The sequence below is a fragment of the Neolamprologus multifasciatus genome, chromosome 12 (assembly GCF_963576455.1).
Source record: "Neolamprologus multifasciatus chromosome 12, fNeoMul1.2, whole genome shotgun sequence".
Classification (NCBI taxonomy): domain Eukaryota; kingdom Metazoa; phylum Chordata; class Actinopteri; order Cichliformes; family Cichlidae; genus Neolamprologus; species Neolamprologus multifasciatus.
This window is the reverse complement of record NC_140450.1, coordinates 7,832,699-7,852,371: the sequence shown is the minus strand read 5'-3', so window position 1 is coordinate 7,852,371 and position 19,673 is coordinate 7,832,699. Positions and strand designations below refer to the sequence as shown.

Here is a 19,673-nt window from a genome sequence, read left to right as displayed (position 1 = left end):
TTTCCAATACTTTTTTTATGGAGATAGCAGTGTGATAAAGCCTTTTACTGACACTGACAGCAATAATGTTGATGTGACCTTTGCAGAGCACTCTAAAAAGATGTCTTTTGTAGAGCAGAGCAAACAATTTAATCATTGTGGTGATGTTTTCCTTATTTGTCATACAAGTGGCAAAATGCCAGTCACGTCGCCACTTTGCTTTGGACTTGAATGAATTGTAACAAATTATTGGAGTTAAATTCATGGTCCAAAGAGGATGAACCTTGATGATTCTGTTGCATCAGTATTTTCAGACATTATGCTACTTTAGTCACGATGAAGATTAAATACTTTTATTTTATTCTATTTGTATTACTTTATTTTTGTGCATTGAATGAAACCCAGTGACATTTGGTGTTGACATATATGATGCATGCATGTGGAGTTTTAATAGCCATTTGGATCATTCATTTGGCAAAGCCATTCAAATTAAAAACAAAATTAATTCAGTTCTTTAGTTTTTTGGTTCATAACCAAATATCTGCTTAATTAATGCTAATTAGCAGATGTTAGCCTGCTGATATTGGCATTAGGCTTAAAGAACCCCTGTGTAGAGCTTCACAGAGCTGCTGACCATACTGAAATGTACACTCTCACGATGAGCACCCCCCCCCCCCCCAAAAAAAAATAAAAGTCATACCATCTTTCATGTGACAACAGCCTGAAGTCAGATTTACTGCTAGAATAGAGAGGAATGTTAACACAACTGCCTCCATCTGCCCATCCGCAACTCACAGATGGAAAAGATTCTCAGCTGAGGATACCAAAACATGTTCTCTGTCTTTTCATCCTTGACATGTTGTGGGAAAGTCACAGATTGGAAATGAGCATTGCATGTCACCACTGCACAGAATCTCAGGATCAACCGTGTTGATTAAGCATGTGTACAACTTTTGATGGATTTCTGTGCCTGCTGCTCGTGAATATAACAGGTTTACAATTACAGAACTTGTCCTTTTTCATATCAACTTAAAGTAATTTTTTACTCATTTATTGACTTGGCATTGAAGGTTACGTGTAGCACTGCAACATAAATGCACAAAAAGGAGCTACTACATTGGATAATGCAAAGCTTGGTCAAAAAGTCAGGGGTAGGCGTGTGGGAAGGGGGTTCAGTGACATTTCAGCTGCCAGTCTAAACATAACTTGGAGCTGGGGCGCCCTCAATGTGCCATGTCTATAGAAACAGCGAGGCTTTAAAACTCTGGCCTATGAGTCAGCCAAAGCCCTGGACTCAAAAAACCTATTCCAGTCCCTGTGTCTCTATGGCAACAGGAACAGATTGGAACCACATCTGGTAGCCATTTCAGTCCCTGCAAGGAAAGGAAGAAAGAAATTTATGAGTGAGGGGGAAAAAGACAAATATTTTCTGCAATGCAAAGCAGAAAGAAAGTGGAGTCGAGTTACACTTGAAAGTGGTTGAAGATTATTAATTCAAGCATGGCCTGAGTCACGAGCCGTTTTTCACTGTCCGCGTAAGTTCAGGACTGTGGATTAGGCTCGGTAAGAAGTATTCAGTGTAAAGAGACGTGTATCGCCTCCATGCAAAGGCATACACCAGAAACAAAGGCAAGAAAAATAATATTCTATGCAAATCTCTCTTTTGATTTTGAAAATCTGATATTGAAATGTTCACAGTGTGAACACGGTTCATGAACTTTGCACAAATTATTCTTCATAAAACCTCGGTGTGATGTAAAGTTTGATTGAAGTTCAAATGAACAGTTGCTCTTTGTTCAAGTGTTCAAACAATGTCTGACATTACTGCGTCTGCTGTAGTACGATTTTTCTCAAATGCTGTCATTCCCCTGGCTGATCCATTGCATCAGACATGGCCAGAGGAGATTCAAAAATGGGCTTTTTTCCCCCCGTCTCTTATCCCTGTCGACAGGCTGTCTGCGAGAAACACTGTCTAATTGCAGTCTTTCTTACACATTAAATGTTGTTTCTCAGCCCTGTGGAAATGCAGTAACTATGAAATGACATTTACTGGAAATGGAGCTGGTGCTTTTCTTGAGCCAAAACCACTGAAGACTGTGGTCAGCATGCAACCAGAAGTGGGGAGGCGGGGGGGGCACCAGCATCAAATGTGTTTATAGATTTCCAGTGACATCTACATACTCTGCGATTTAAGACTGTCATTATCATAGACCCAAAACTTCCACGCGTTGGCTCAGAGCTAAAATAGGCCGCTCTTAATGCACAAATTAAGAGCAACCGCACAACAAGCCGACCTCCCAAATAGATGCCTAGACAAGCTGGTAAAGTGATGAAACTAGGTCAAGAGAGTTGAAACTGGATGAGGCTCAGTTTGGGATACGCTAACATATCAGTATTGTTCTTTAAGTCAGTGTGAAAACCCATTTGCTCTATCTGACACTTTCCACGCTACTTTAAGCTCAGTGCATGCATCGTGACTGCAGCGGCAGAACTTCAGAAAGACACACGCGGTTTTCCTCACGCACTATTCGTACTCATTTGCGAAAAAATCAACCAGTATAAATAGTGCAAAATATAATTGATCCGTAGCCTCTCTCTCACTCTGTCCAGATGGAGATTTTTCTTACTCTTTTTTTCTCTTCTCTCACATGGAAGGGTGTGCAAACAGTTGTCTGGGACTTCAAATTGCCCTGAATTTTCCCCCTTTGTCAGCATGATTTAAAGGAACTAGCATATTAGGGGAAATGGTTTGGATGGCTAATAAAAAGCAGATCAGTCAGATTCTTTTTCTCTTTTTTTTTCATTTTGTTCTCTTTTTCTTTCTTCTTTTTCACAAGCTCTTCTTCTCTTATATTTGTGCCCATAGCCTGTTTTCCTTCTCCTTCAATTACTCATTCCCCTTTCTCCCCTTCCCCCTGTCCCATCTATCCACTACCTGAGCAGTAAAGTGGGACTACAGACTTCATAATATGGTTTGGGGTTTCAGCTTTCACATAATTCCACAGACTGACCCAAAATTTTTCGGGTTTTTTTTCCCCTCACTGCTTACTCAGTTCATCATAGAGCCGCAAAAAAAAAAGAGATACTGGGATGGAAAATGAGCACAAGACCCATTGTGTCCGCCCAAACCCAAGGAAAATAAACAGATGGTTTATGTTTTTGTGCAGTGAACCCCAGCTGTCCCGACAATCAGTCCTGTCTGTGACCAACAAACTGTACAGCTTTGTTGTTTGGGATGCTTTCTCTCCATTTTTAAGTAAATGCAGTCACAGGAACAGGCCTGTACCCTGCAGAAACATTTTCCCATTTTACAACCCCCATCAGATTTGTTTTATGACATCTTTGTTTGTGTGAGTCAGAGGCCAAGTCACTGATACTGGCACCACTCTTATCCAGTTGGATAAACACACTTTAGCAACAACCTAAAAAAAAAAAAAAAAGAAAGAAATGTTCGCCTAAATGGATGTCAGGATCTATTTACTTTATGTGGCTGCAGTTAGCTGGCATGTGAAAGGAAGTGTTAGCTGTATATTTTCCATCATTCTGACTTTGTGCTTGTGTGTATAGACATAGGTGACACACATATGTGACCCTTACAGCCTTCTTCTACTTCATGGGACAACAGTGGAGTCATTATAGGGAGCCATGTGTTTCTGATTACTGAGGCACAGATTAGAGGGAGGGGAGCAGTGCTTGCTGTTTGCTTGCCCACCAGCTCCTCTGATGTGGCTAGTAACTGGACATTGATCGGGGCAAATCCTTTCACCACCCTCACCCCATTTCCCACCTCCACGACAAACCATTTCCCACATCAGTCATGATTCCGCTACCATCTATCACCTTATCCGGTTTCCAGTTGAATTATGCAAATACAAGAGGGACCGTCTGTGAAAATATACCTACTTGACCTACTTACAATTCCAAAAGCTCTCAGTACTTTATTCTTGAAAATGTGTTATTGTTGCTAAATCGTAAACACAGTTGTCTGTTACTACAGAGGACAACAGTATGGTGTTTTTGTTGCTTCGGGAGTGTGCTATTTGTTTGACCTCCACAAGGATTTTCGTTTTTGATTTCTCCCCCTCGAGGGAATTCAAGGTCAGACACACAACACTGTGTGACAAATTAGAATGAGTATTCTCAAAGACACCAGTGTGAATAAAGTTGTATTCAGAGGTTTACATGAAGTCATCATGGGCATGAATATCATGGAAATATGAAGTATTTAATGATGTTTGTATAGTAAATAAAAACATATACATATATACACACATATATACAAGCTCAAATACATGCAGATATCCCCACTAATATTTAGCAAAATGTCTCTGCCGTTGTAAAAGCAGACATGTCTCAAAGATTGTGTCCAATGTACATCCAAAAACAGGACTGTCCATTAAACTCAAGAAATAGAGAGGTCACAAATAATGATTGTAGCATTTCAGTAATTAATCAAGCTCCATTTGCCTCAACAGTGGTTCTCAGTTCCAACAAACCAATGAAAATAGTTTTCACAGGAAATTCCAAGAAGATACTCAACTCAGCTCTACTTTTCTTTTAATGACTTCAAAAGACTCTGTACTGAAACCAAGCAATAGAGAAATGCAAAATTGCATTTCTCAAATACAGACTCGATTTATTAAATTTCGACTAAATTAGTTGTATTTTGGACATTTGTCAAATAAAAGAAAGAGCTTTCAGAAACAAATTAATGTGGACTGCCAGACATTTTGGGGAAATGTCTGAAAAATATGAAACCATATGCAGCTCTTCACTAACAGTTTCACTTCTACATAACTTGTATTTGCAAATAGTTGTTTGAACTGATGAACTTTGAATCTGCACTTTCTTAGAAATGGTCCTAAGAGACCTTCCTAGTTTTCTTAATGTATAATTCTGGTTTCATGTTCATATTTTCTTGGACTTTCCCACATTGTCCTGCCTATTGGTCAATCCAGTGAGTGCTGTCAAAAAAAGCTAATAATTGTAGCCAATCACAATCACCAACAAGAAAAGCTGAGGGCTGTTAACAGACAACCAGAAAGTTCAGCACCAAGTGTGCATATTTGAGCCCGTATGTATACTTTTAAACCTTCTGCGGATTTGAGAAAATCCTAAATAATTTCAAAAGAGTGCACTCAATTCTTGCTTTTAAAAGATTTGTGTTGTACAATCATTCCATTCTAGAAAACAAACAATTCAAAAAGCTTATTACAAGCAATGGCTATAACATTCATGCCCATGATGAGTGAAGATGTTGTCACGGTACCTGACCCCAAATTGTGGGACCTCAGCACTTAACCAGTGACCAACAGGCTACACGAAATACACAAGGAATTCATCATCCATCACATGGGATTTTTTTTAAACAAATCTTTAAATGACTGCATCTAAAAACACCGAGAGAGAAAATGATGGTGTTATTATCTTGACAGATAATCAAACAGTGTTGGCAGTTTTTCAGCTTTTTTATTTCCACTTTCTGCCAGTGGAGTTTGAGTTTCTGCAGGTGTGGATGTTTTTTAAGCTTTCATCATCCCATCAAATGAACCAGATGGTGTTTTGATGAACCCTTTCCCCCTGATGCATCACAGAACTTTTTCATGAAAGGAATGATTGAATCTTCATAGAATCACCAACATCCAGGATACTAATATGTCCTGTATTTAACACCACCACAAATCAAGGGGAGTGAAGAAAAAAGCAAAACTGTTTTTAATTTAAGAAACAAATGAGGCAGATGCTAATTTAGCTGTATTAGTGTATAGTTTATAAGTTGAAAAAAAATTATAAACACTGTTTTCGGTATAAATAATGGGATAGCGATTTGGTGACAGAGCGCTCATTAATGATGTAACCAAGTCAGCTAAGTGAAGCAATTATGGAAATGCCTTAAAGTGCAATGCCACCATTTCAAATAGACTCCCATTCAATAGTCCCAGTCAACTGCTTCATGAAATTGTAAGTAATTTTCCCCACATGTCAATAAGATGTCATTAGCTAAGGTCACTCCTTCCAGTGAGTGTACTAGCTGTCTTCTTCAGAGGAGAGACATATGTTCCCCCAGTCACATTTCAAGTGTTGCTCACAGTTTCTTCTTCATGTCCAAATACAGCCAAGTCTATCTAATGGAAAAATAAATAAATCAGTGGAATGCAAAATAGGGCAATGCCCACAATGCCAATCTGCTCCAGAAATGGGTGAAGTCATGGTGGCTACTTAAGGAAGTAGTTCAGCTTTCTGCTAAACATGCTTATTATGCGTTAACCTTTTCTGAGTTAGATGTGAAGATTAAAGGCACAATCGTATCTGTCCTTTACTTGAAAACAAACAAAACAGTTACCCTGGCTTTGCTGAGGCTATAATCTATCACCACATCCAGACTTCACTAATTAGTTTATGTAAAAATAAAAAATGAGACTTTATAAAAAGGAGTGGAGTTCAAGTACCTCGGGGTCTTGTTCGCGAGTGATGGGGGAAGGGAGCCGTCGTGGTGAAGAGGGAGCTGAGTGTAAAAGCGAAGCTCTCAATTTACCGGTCGATCTACATCCCTACCCTCACCTATGGCCACGAGCTGTGGGTAGTGACCCAAAGAACGAACGGCGGAAATGAGCTTCCTCCGAAGGGTGGCTGGCCTCTCCCTTAGAGATGGGGTGAGAGGTTCGGCTATCCAGGAGGGGCTCAGAGTAGAGCTGCTGCTGCTCCACATCGAAAGGAGCCAGCTGAGGTGGTTTGAACATCTGACAAGGATGCCTCCTGGGTGCCTCTTGGAGTTGGTGTTCCGGGCATGTCCCACCGGGAGGAGGCCCCGGGGCAGACCCAGGACACGCTGGAGAGATTATATCTCTCGGCTGGCCTGGGAACGCCTTGGTGTTCCCCCGGATAAGCTGGAGGAGGTGGCTGGGGAAAGGGAGGTCTGGGCTTCTCTGCTTAGGCTGCTGCCCCCGCGACCCGGCCCCGGATAAAGCAGATGAAGATGGATGGATGGACTTTATAAAAACAGAAAACACTAATGAATCTCACATTAAAGTTTTGTGTGCTTGAAAAGTAATATTATGCAGTAAGTAATCACTTCTCTTTATGGCCTTTGTATTTTATATATTTTTAATATTGTTTTATATTACCTCTGCAGTGAAGCAGAATTTTGAGGGTTACAGCTGCATGTATTTACAATTCTAAATACTGCACTGTTTTATTTAAAATGTTCATTTGCAGAGCATTTTTATTCAAAATGTCTTATTAAAAGTATATTAAAGTTGAACTGCTCAGTAAACATCCTTGAAAGTTTAATTCAATTTACATGAATAAAAGCATTTATCTACACAGATACATTGTTCAAAACAGTCATTGTCAACTTGTAAACAATTAATCAGGTATTAAATACTCAAAAAAAGCTCTTACTGAAAAGCCATCCTATTTCACTTTCACCATCACGCAGCGAACAAGCTCCAAGAACCGTCCTTGTATTTCATGCCTGTACAAGATAGATTCTCTGCCAAGGCCGGCAGCTTCGCACAGCCTTTTGTGGCCTCCTTGCGTGAAGAAAATTGGAGCCACTTATTTTAGGTCGTAGGTTCAAGCTAAACCACAAGCTAAATCAAACTCGGTGACTCCCTTGAGCTGTAAATTTGCTTACAGTTACTGTCACGCATAGACATTTCCCTAGGTTCTCCTGTCTTTATTTCCTAATTCCCTCTTATATTTTTTAAATTGAACCTTTAAGTGGTGTTAAGCTGCCTAGAGGTAATGACAGGAGCATCGTGGTGAGCAAGTTCTGCCAAACTATTTGATGCTACTGTACAGCAAGGTTATTGTATGTTTGAAGTGGAGCGCACTCATTAGCATTATAATCTTTTTAAAAGTCCTCCACATCCTCCTTCACTTCCTTCAATGCTGCCTCTCTTTTATAAGCTGACTCGAGCACAGCAGGCAAGCAGACATCAGACTTTGCAGCAGCTGCCCCAAGGCACCAGACAGATAAGCACACACACACACACAGAGAGAGAGCAAGAAAAGACAGAGAGCTAAATGTTTAGAACTTAATCAAGATACATTTTTAACCATCTACTTTGCTTATTCTTGAACATACTTATAGATATTAACATTGGAGCACAGAGGAGACACAAGAGTCAAACATTTCTCACAAACACCCACAAATAATTGTCCACATCATAAGAGAACAGACACACAGAGTAATTGTTGGTTGCCGGCTGGTAGGCAGCATCCGGTGCTTTGGAGAAAAAGGAAGTGTGTATCTTTATAACAAGCTCTCTGAAGGAGGGAGGATTGCAGTGAGGTGTTGTAGCTTTTGATCTTTTAACAGCTGCTAGTGTTGCAATTTTTTAAAACTCCTACTGGAAAAAGTTGCTCAGTGCGAACTTTGTAAATGTTTTCATCATCTCCCGTCTAAGCTCCATAACCTTTCAGTTATTAACGACTGTATTTCCCCTTTGTCAGCAGAGTAATAATAACAACAGCCCCCTTTTGGCATGCACCATGTGATGTAAGCTGAAACATGCTGATTGTGAACACATATGGTATGCATCCACACGTATAGACTGAGGAGTCAGCCTCGGCAAGCTCTCCCCACCCCCACCGCTCATTGTGTGCTTTTCTCTCTCTCTCTCTCTTTTTCATGTGAGCCATCCTTTTTCTCAACATTCTTATTTCTCATTCACTTCTTTTGGGTCCAACTTTCATTGTGAAAGAGAGACCTGGAACAGTACGATACAAAGGTGCAGACGTAAAACTGCTGCAAGTGTACAAGCCTGTAGATTTACAACAGCTGCCAAGGGGAGGAAACCCTGTTAAAAAAAGAGGACTGTTTTATTGCCGTTTGACACATAATCCCAAACAGTACATGCAGAGCGCAAGACTGAGCTGCAACGCTCTGTGTCTGGAAAAGACAGAGACAGCAAGATGGTTTTCGCTTCAGCATTCCAGGCAGGAATGGTTTATTTTTGTTGGAAACATAATTGTCTGTGGCTAGGATTTGGAAGTACACGTTACCCGCCAAACTGCCAGGAAGTGTACATGTGGGTGTTACCGCCCTCTTATGGTGACCTAATGAATCGGAGTTTTGCACAATACAAAGCAGTAGAGTAAACTCGGAGGGCCGAGATGTTTTCTTCCCCCCAGGGTGTTGAAACAGTGCAAATGTGCTATGCTGTCACAAAGCTTGATTTCATAGAGAGAGCACAATGGAATTAAACATTGCATAGAAAAAAAGTTAGAAAAGGGAAAGTCAGAATGAAAAAACAGTGGGAACAAGCCATATACTGCTTTCATGGATCAGAATAGAGCTAGTGTTTTGTTCAGCTACATGACTGCAGGATTTACAAAATATGACTTAACAAATGTGTGTCAAGAGAAACATTCTGTTCAGAATCCTAAACAATGCGGAATAAAAGGATATCGCTGAGACTTAATGGATTAGTCCGATGTTTTAGAAAATATACTTAATAGCTTTTTTGGTGAGAGTTACATGTGAAGATCCCTAACACCGTCATGTCTGTGCAGTAAAGCTCCAGAACTGAACGGTGATAGTTTAGCTTAGTACAATGACTGGAAGTAGGGTAAGGCAGCTACTCTGCCTGTCACAGATAAAAGGATGTATTAAGACTCCATACAATCCCAAAGTGGCTAAAACTGCATATACAGCAGGTAAAATGAGTATTGAACACATCACCAAATCCCATGCAGACTGTTTTTGTGTGAATGAATGGGCCAGTGTCACACCTGAGCAATGCAGCTTCATATACAGTAGGCAAACAATGTAGCTTCTTCTTACAGGAAGCTGTCATCACCAACAAAGGCTTTTGCACAAAGTATGAAATACATTTCAGTAAATGCATTCAATATGTTTTCCCTGCGTCTTTTCTCATTATTAGACATAATTTCTAGACATCTATGATTTGATTTCTTTGCATATGTGGATTTGATGGGTTACATTCGATGAGAACTTCATGCCAATAGCAGCTTTAGAAATATATTGACTCAGAAGATTGGTGATGTTTTCAATACTTCTTTTACATGCTGTAAATTAGAATTTTTCTCTGTGTCATTTGAACCTATGCATAGACAGTTGCATTGTGAAACCTTTTACACATCAGATTGAATGGATGGATGCTTTTTCAGTATCAGAATTTTTGCTGCTGCCATTTGGCATTGAAATGTTCTGTACACTCAGTGATCTTTCTAATATTTTACTGTATTAGCGGTTATATTCGTCTTCTATGTAAATGTAATTATAAAGCTACATTACTTGGAAAAAATGTGACATGTGGAGGCCCTTCTGTGTGTTTCGGTGGGTTTTTTTTTCTCTTACAAGTCAAAGAAGTGCAAGTTGGGGTTATCAGTTATTTGAAAATGCCCATAGATGTGAATGTGATCATAGGCTAACATTGTCATGTTCTTATTCCTGCGATGGCACATGGTTTCATGAAGTTTTTAGTCATGAACCAGTTTAGCTGTATTGGGGGAGGTGAGTCTGTAGTAACATGTGGTTCTCTGTGACCATTAACCACCTGCAAGTTTACTGCATGGGAAAAATGATAAGAGTGCAGATGTTCTGTGTTCCCCCAATGACATTTGATCTGGAAGAAACTATAAAATATAAACCTGGGGGCCCCTTTGACATATAGAAAAACACCCTAACAGCTAACTCTGTTGCTGAATAAGTATGTGGTGGGAACCTACTTGGTAAGCTACCAGCCTAATTCTTATACTAACACACAGTCTATGACAGAAAATCACAAAAGTGAGATTAACAGCTCAGCCCAGGTGTGCATTGCTCCCCTACAGAGGTGGCCATGGTCTTGTCCACCCTGAAAAAACTGTCCAAGAGTATTAAAGGGTCACTTATCAGTGCTTTAACTCAGAAAAAGGAGCTAAAGATTTTCCATCTAGTAAAAATGTGGACCTTCTTGGTGCTTACTCTTACCCTCGCTCTTAGGCTATCCGAAGCTAACAATGACACAGTAGGTGAAGAAAAGGTCGTTATAGCCAGAGCTAAACTGCTGGTAAGTATAGAGCAAAATCCTGCGAAGTGAAAAATTAAATCTACACATAATATTCAAAAATAAGTGAGGAAATAGTGTGCATGGTGATGGATAGGTCTTGTGCTGTCATGGCAGTTTATTTTCTGCTGTAATGTGACACCTTTTTTGTCACCTTTGATCACATAAAGAATGAGATATGTACACTCCTCTTTCTCATGCTGTTTTAACAAATGTCTCTTGTCATCCCTGCAGGCTCCCAGTGTGGTCGGATGAAGCATAAAGAAAATGCCCGAGCTCTATCATTTTCTCATGGAGCGAATGGCTTTATAGTATCCTTGTATTGTTTTCATGTTCCTCGGGATTTTTTGCTAAGCTGTCAGCCTTCCACAAAAATCACTACTGATTTTCTCATGACCTCTTTTGCAAACAAAACAGTATTCCTAGCAAGCTGCCAAGTTCAGTGCCAGCTCTGTGAGCATTCCAAGTAAAAAAATCATGTTAAGTGAGCCTAAAAATAGCGAAACAGATGGATATGCCTTGTTCTTCACAACCCCTCCTACCTGTTTCCCTTGATCTGCTTTTTCCTGTGTAGCCACAACTTGGAATATGATTCATCAGAAGAGAAGAAACCCCGTCTGATATTCTACAATGAAAAGGATGAGATTGTTAAGGTGAGAAGTGAGTACAGGGACCTTTTATTCCGCTGCCTTGTGATGGAGCTTATCAAGAGACCGCCAGAATGTCAAACGGGATTCATGTGGGAAAGTTTCGATATTACTTCATGTGATATCAGATCATCTGTCAGATACCAAGAAAGAGGATGTACTTGAATGTGAGTTAAAAATATATACATACAGTATATGAACTTGGGATTCTGAGAATGGAGCAATATTTTTTGTGCCGACACAGGAGAGTTGATGTGACTTTGAAAATTGTGTGCCTTGAAAGCACTTCTCACATGCCATTTATTTTTCCAGGGTAGAAAACCCCCGTTGCAGTTATTGCCCAATTAGCCTCTACATTAAAACCAATAAAAATGAATTTTCTTAATGCTGGCCTACATTGAAAAAGAGCCAAGTATTACTGCTTTCTTGAGTAAAGCCTTTTAAATTTTCCATCTGAAGCTTTGTTTAGAGGCTAAAGTTTTTCTAATGTGGCTTCTCTGGGAGATTATAATTTGACTTTAGGTAAGGAGAAACAAAAAAAATAGTTGGACCCTCTAAAATTGTAGTGGCTAAACACTTCCAAGTAAAAACAGGGGTTTAGTAAATCATGTTATATCTACATATACAGCTAATATACAACGCATTACTGCCTTTAACCACGTTGTGAACCAAACATCTGCCCTCCTGTGTATGTGTATGTGTGTGTGGATCAGACTGTTTCTGTGAAGAAAATGAAGGCAGACGAGATCAGCAGCTTGTTAGACTCACTCGGCTTCTACAAGAGGTCCAAGAAAGGGGAAGAGGTGCCAGAGGAGTTTCAGCATTTTCCCCTGCGCGCCCCCAGGGACGAGCTGTGATGACACCTTGTGGCCAAACTCTGTCTCTGCACCACGGTCACAATAATGACGAGTGAGGCCCAAAGGCCAAAATAAGCCAGGCACCACTCTGATGACTCGCTGGCCGGGTGCATTGAGCAGAGTGTTATGTCATTGTGTTTATCTGCAGAATTTAAATAAAAAGACTATAAAATACACCAAAACCTGCCAGAGTGAATCGTCGCTTTAAATATGTGTACAAAGAATGTAGAATTTCCAAACATACTGCAAAGAGTACGCGCAGCTTTATCTCTATAAAGTTTAAGTATCTGCTGAATTCCCTAATTAGAAAATCAAATTATCATCATAGATGGACACTAACTTCAAGTAAGCATGCAACTGTTTCAGGCTAATCTTCAGCCCGCCTCCTTCACAATAATCAGATTAGCAGTAGCGTCTGCCAGCATGTGCCTTTATGTGTCCACTTGTATCTCTTCTAGCCTGGTATTGTGCGATTGTTTAACTTAAGACAAAAATGAGCAACGGATACTGAAAACATATTTTTGGAACTGTAAACCTCCTGACTCCTTGGCTCTGTCATGATCACCACCTCTGTCAACAATGCCTGTGTTTTACTCGCCTGTTCCCGAAAACCTGCCGCTGGGTCTGGTGTATATGGGAGGTTCTGTGTTCACAAACAACAGGACAGCAGACAGTGACTTCACCGGGGAGCAAGAGGATGCATCTGGTTAGTTTGTGCTTCCGAAGACTGTTTGGAACTTTAGTTTAATATGTTTACTATACAGCACAATGGTATCTCGTACTGGAGAATGTAAAGGACAAGACTTATGACTTAATTCTCAAGTAAATCACAGTGTGCATAATCAAGGATTGCTTAAAAAAAAGAAAGAAAAGAAAAGAAAAAAAAGTTTCTTAAGGTCAATACCAAAAATGTTTTCAAGCCTAAAACTCAGATTGCTTCTTTTTAGATCTGTTGTGACGTCAGCTATTAAATGTTTTTCTTCGTTTGGTCAAATTTCACTTCAGTTTTTCAACTTAACATCCTACGACCTGAACTCTTCCACAGCATGCATTTTTAATTTCTCTTTTATATTTGGGCTGCTTGGGACCTGATGAATGTAAAAACAAAGAATAACCAGATTTGTTTTTTTTTACCTGATTTTTGTTTTTTAAAAAAAAATGAGAGCCAAATATGAGGATGTGCATTTAAAATTTTGACAGAACAGTAGCAGTATAGGGTCCTCGTAACTGGATATCAGGCCCTTGTAGAGTGAAATTGAGTATTTTGGTCTAAATAACCCAAAATGTGATGTCCACATATGTGGACGCCAGGTCCTAGGAGGTTAATGTTTTGTGCACTGTTATTTGTCTTGCAGTGGTCAACGAGCTGGTTTCTCACCTCCCCCTTCAAATGCTCCTGTATTTCAATATGTTTTATTTTCCCTGTTGGTGGTTTTCAGCTGTGTTCATGCTGGAAGTAAAGGTTAGTGCCAAATTAGTCCATGAAACACACACAAGAGAATAGAAGTATTCCTCTTGAAGTCAACAGTTCAGGTTTTGATGAACCGAATCTATTTATTAAGCCCAGTGTATCAACTGGAAAACCTTTGACTTTGGCTCCATCTAGTGGTGTCTTCAAAATGAACTCTAAGCCTCCTCACATAAACTCAGAAGAGGCACAAGCAGTGAACTCAACATCCACTGTCTTTTTGAAAAATAAAACTTGTTTCATCAATATTTTGAAAAAAAAAAAGGTTTACATAAAAATCTAACATGCCTGTGTGTACACACACACACACACACACTCCTTGATTACACTCATTAATTACAGCTCTTCACTTTTGCCAGTTCTACTATCTTCCTGGGTACTATCAGGCTCTGCTCATTACTGGGATGATCCTACTCACAGTCATCGAAGTGGTTCGACTTTATCTGGGCTACACTGGCAACCTCAAAGAAAAGGTATTTCAAATTTATATCTTGCACTGAACTACATGAAGCTCTTTTATGAACCCTGAAAAACACAGAGGAGGAAACTGCTGAGTTTTCTACCTGCTTGTGGCTACAAGTGCCTACTGAGTTTTAGTGAATGTGTGCCTTTGCTTTCATGTGGATTCAACCAGAGCACTTGATGGATGACTGCTGCATCTTTTCATCGTTTGTGCTCGCCAACCCAAATTTTCTCTCTTTTCCTCCCTGTCATCAGGTGCCAGAGCTGGCAGCCTTCTGGCTCCTGTCTTTCATGTTCCAGCTGCCAGTACTGCTGTTCTTCCTGACCGATGAAGGAATTATCATCCTGCCTCTGGAGAGAGCTGTCCACTCCCTCTATCTCCTCTTCCTGCTCGCCCAGATCCTGGCCTCCTTCTTGGCACTTAGAACCATGACCCGAAAGCTCACCCTGCTCTTCCATCTGCGGCAGCTTGGCAAGGTGGAGAGCTTCCACCACACAGGCATGAGCCCAGTGTATGGGCTTTCTTATCACCGCAGTGTGCTGCCAGTATCAGCCACCCAGGATATCTACAATTAAAGCAAACATCCATCCTTTCCTAATAACATAGGTATCAAATCTAGTGTTGTAGGAACCACATATTTGAAACTTTCCAGAAAATCTTCAACAGCTGCCAAAGCATGAGTGTGGGCATTCATTTATTATTTAAAAGAAAGCATTTAGAAACCACCTATTTTGTAAAACTCTGCTCTGCGGGTCTGCGTTTATTATGACTGCATAGCACTCAGAACTTTTTAGGCCACTGTTGTGCTGAAATTTGGGTGTCCCAGATCTTTCTGTATGACTTTTGATGGTGTATAAAATGACAGACCTTTGAAAAATAAAATAAAAATCACATACTAACTCTGATGCCACATTCTGACATTTACTGATGTTTTTAAAAGATGAAAAACAACATTTTAGCCCAAGCCTCAATGTCAAAACTCGATGCCACGTCAGCCAAACTGTCATGGAGTGACACATTTACAGGGGAGTAAGGTAAAACACACCATCAAACAACAAAATTAGATCAGAAATACACAGCAGTACAGTGCTTGTGGCTGCTTTCATCAGTATTATAGTGTTTCCATTTTTTCCCTTTCCTTTCTTAATGATGATGGATGATGGAGGCTGTAGTGTTGGTGGAACGGAATTATTTTGCCGAGGCAGATTACATTCTTGCCCACAAGAAAAGTTGAGTCTCTCCCCAGGTATATTTCAGCCTATTTCTGGGAGGACTGTGATACTTCAATAAAAAGGTTTCTAATTTATCTCAGTCATGGATACAGGATGCCGTATTACAATCTGATAAGTGGGTTGCAGGAATCTAATTTTTTAAACATTGTACAGTAAAAGAGTGTAAACTGAATTGCAGCAGAACCGTGTTAAATATTTATGACCACATAGTGGCAGTCAGTGACCAAAAGAGGGATGGGGGAGCATCTGACAGTGTTGCAAAGTCCAATGAGTATAGATTATTATGCACCACATGTCCTGATCAGGAAACCCTCTGGCCGAGAATTAAAGGTTAGCCCTGTCTACATTCGGAAATGAGGTATTATTTTTAATCGTTTTTAACTCCAAGACAAGTATACATGAAAATCAATAACATCATTTTAATTGTAACCTCTTAGTTCTAATTGTCATTGTATATGCCTGACTGGTTTTTAAAATAACATTGTTGTGTGATGTAATATTTCTTTCCTGGTGAGAAATTATTTAGCGAGTGGTGCATTAAACAGATAAGAACCCGGTTACTTGAGAGACACAGTTTCTGTGATACAACATGCTTATTCCACTCTACTTTACATTCAGGAAACAACAAGCTGCAGTGGTTGCTGCATGGTTCATGGAGAGGAGGAAATAGAAAAACCTTTAGAGGGTGGAAATTATGCACTGTATGCAGAAGCAGATGCGTAAACGATACCCTAAACATAAGCTTGCATATTACTGCATTTTTAAAAAAGGATTTGAACCCCCCTAAGAATTCAAGAGTTAGTTGAACATAAACTGTAAAGCCATAAGTTGTATTTATGTAACTTTAGAGAGTTTAAGGAAACAGCCATTAGTACTGATAATGAAACAGCTTGGTGTGGTGTTTCCACCACAAGTAAACCACTGATAAAAACAGAAAAAAGACATTTAGTCATGATTTTATTATTAGCAGCAGAATCCAAACCCATAAAAAGGAAATAATTTAAAGCTGCTGTCATCTGCAACAGCATAAATATGCGCCACACATGCAAGTGATTTATGTCCATATTTATACATGCAAAAATGTGTCCCTGCATCTTTGTAAGCATCTACCTGCACGATATATTTACACACAGTGTTTAAGTGGGGATTCTTTTAAAGACTACAGAAGAAATTATTACCATGTCAACCCTCCAGCATATTTCTTTTATAAGTCTAACCAGTGACTTGAGGGGGGATGAGTGTGTGTAACTGAAAGTTGGAGCATAGGTTTTTGATAGGAAGGTGCATGGACATGTCCACTTATGCCGGTTTGTATCATTAGTCTCTCACTTCATCACCTGATTAGGTTCACCTGCCTGCCTGCAGCTGCACCTTGGAACCCATTAGTTTTTCTCAGTTTTTATACATTGGGTAGTGTTCGGTCCCAACTGTTTGAACTAGTGATGCATCTGCTGTGATTATGTGTTCCAGCATTCACACCTCAGACCATGTTTCATGCTTTGACATTTGAACACTAAAAGTCACTGTCATAAAAATAACTGTACATGAATTCGTTGTGTTTGGCTGAATGATTACAGTGCTGAAATTTGTTTCCTTCAGCACTAGGAAAAAAAGAGTTTGAGTAATTTGTCATTACTTTGAATTCCTCCCACATTAACTAGACAATTGTAGAGAGTAGGAGCTGATTGTGGGCTCTATGCTGTTTTGAGTCAGATTTTAAAGAAGAACTGCTGTATTACTTCATAGATTTATAGAACAAGTCAATTCATGTGCACAGTGATAAATCATGTTTATTGTCTTTATTCTCCTCAGTAAAGTCAAAGAGGGACAAAATGATTCGAGAAAACCGGGAAAGGTGGACTGAAACTATTAATAAGAGCTTTTTTTCAATGTATGTATTTTTGCCACAAAACATTCACTGTGGTTAATAAAAGATGTAGTACAACAGTCCTGTTTTCATCTTTATTTTAGCATCATGTTCAGACTTTCCATTCTCCAGAGAGTACTTCATGTTCATCCGACTTCTCTATATATCTGGTTTTAATTATGAACTCCTATTAGGTGCTGCACAGTGAGATTATTCAGCTGGTGGGGAAGAAATGAAATAGAAATCACCCCCCTGGAGACACAGTGGTCACATCTGAAGCAGCTCCTTGCACCTTTTCCCTCATCAAATTGCCTTTCTTCAAATTCAAATTCAAATTCAAATTTTATTTGTCACACACACACAACCATACACAGTATGACATGGGGGGTGAAATGCTTGTAGCTGCGCAATGCCCGACCATTAAATGACAGAAAAAAAGATTTACAGTATTTACAATTTACTACAAAATTTACAAATTAACTTAGGAATTTACAGTAAAAATAAAAATAAATAAAAATGTGCAAACAGCAGAGAGAGATTATAAAGATTATAAATTATAGGAAATTATAGGAAATGTGTGGTGGTGCGTGTGGTGATGTGATGTGTGTGAGAGTCCAGTCTTATAGTGATGTGTGTGGGAGAGTACAGTCCTACACCTGGTTCAGGGCCCGAATAGCCTGGGGGAAGAAGCTCCTCCTCATTCTCTCTGTTTTGGCCTTAAGGGAGCGGAAGCGCTTCCCAGACCTCAACAGTGAGAAGAGTCCATTGTTGGGATGGGAGAGGTCCATCATAATCTTCCTAGCTTTGGACTTGCACCGCTTGGTGTAGATGGACAGCAGGTCAGGGAGCTCTGATTGAATGATGCGTTCGGCTGAGCGCACCACTCTTTGCAGATCTCGTCTGTCCTGCTTGGTGCTGTTCCCAAACCAGGTGCAGATGTTTGCCGTCAGGACGCTCTCAATGGTGCAGCAGTAGAAGTTCTTGAGCACCTTCAGTGGCAGATGGAAGTCTCTAAGTCTTCTGAGGAAGAAGAGACGCTGACGGGCTTTCTTAACCTGGGTGTTGATGTGGCAGGACCATGACAGGTCCTGAGTGATGTGGACACCCAGGTATCGGAAACTGTCCACTCTCTCCACTGGCGTGCCACTGATGATGAGGGGTTTGTAATTCCTCGCCTGCTTTGTGGTGAAGTCCACGATCAGCTCCTTAGTCTTGCTGATGTTTAGGAGGAGGTTATTCTCCTGGCACCAGGTCTCCAGGTTCCTAATCTCCTCCAGGTAGGCCGTCTCGATGTTGTCGGAGATCAGGCCTACAACAACAGTGTCATCAGCAAACTTGACAATGGAGGTGGTGTCTGATGTGGCTACACAGCCATGAGTGTACAGTGAGTACAGCAGGGGGCTTAAAACGCAGCCCTGAGGCACTCCAGTGCTGAGTGAGATGGAGGGGGAGACTTGTTTTCCCACCCTCACTGATTGGGGTCTGTCTGTGAGGAAGTTGAGGATCCACTGACCCAGTGATGAGCTGAGTCCTAGATCCGTCAACTTGGTGAAAAGCTTAGAGGGAATTATTGTGTTGAATGCTGAACTGTAGTCCACGAACAGCATCCTAACATAATTCCCTCTGCCAGTGTCCAGGTGACTCAGGGATGTGTGGAGCAGGTGAGATATGGCATCGTCTGTGGAACGATTAGTCCGGTAAGCAAACTGAAGTGAGTCGATGGTGGCAGGAAGTGAAGAAGTGATGTGATCTCTCATCACATCACTTAGCTATTGTTCTTTAGCACGCACCGAACAATAGCCTTTAATAGTCCTGTTGCATTTTCTTTTTCGTGTCACTAAACGAATTGCTTGCTTCATGCTTTTTATGCTCTTCTGCAAAAGTTTTCTTCTTCCCGTCGTGTCCAAAATTCAGCAGCATAGCTCATCGTCAGCGGTGCAGTAGTGAGAATGTCATCACCTTAATTATGATTGGGTACAGCTCAGAGGTAATCACAAACGTGACTGACGAGGCTGTGCTAAGCACCAGCGGGAGGCAATATCCGAGACATCACAGGGACATCCTTATGCCTTATTTCAGTAATCCTTCATGGTGGAGAGCTTGCCAGTGCTGCCAAGATGCCTGGAAGTGTTCCTGCCCTCT

At 40.4% G+C, this 19,673-nt stretch overlaps 2 protein-coding genes across 3 annotated transcripts; both read left to right on the top strand.

Moving 5' to 3' along the window:
* The first annotated feature begins 10,207 nt into the window (after nt 1-10,207).
* Nucleotides 10,208-12,749, top strand: selenoe (selenoprotein e). The gene is made up of 4 exons (XM_085180250.1): nt 10,208-11,000; nt 11,232-11,308; nt 11,572-11,650; nt 12,358-12,749. Exons 1-4 carry the CDS (start codon nt 10,791-10,793, stop codon nt 12,499-12,501), a joined length of 510 nt encoding a protein of 169 aa, XP_085036376.1. The 5' UTR covers nt 10,208-10,790; the 3' UTR covers nt 12,502-12,749.
* Nucleotides 12,750-12,917: 168 nt separating this feature from the next.
* Nucleotides 12,918-16,960, top strand: LOC146506352 (transmembrane protein 17A). 2 transcript variants are annotated; one of them, XM_085180248.1, is made up of 4 exons: nt 12,919-13,207; nt 13,857-13,963; nt 14,329-14,442; nt 14,687-16,960. In XM_085180248.1, exons 1-4 carry the CDS (start codon nt 13,081-13,083, stop codon nt 15,005-15,007), a joined length of 669 nt encoding a protein of 222 aa, XP_085036374.1. In that variant the 5' UTR covers nt 12,919-13,080; the 3' UTR covers nt 15,008-16,960. The 2 variants fall into 2 exon arrangements, with proteins under 2 accessions (XP_085036375.1, XP_085036374.1); XM_085180249.1 differs by lacking the exon at nt 14,329-14,442 and having other exon boundaries at nt 12,918-13,207.
* Nucleotides 16,961-19,673: the final 2,713 nt, after the last annotated feature.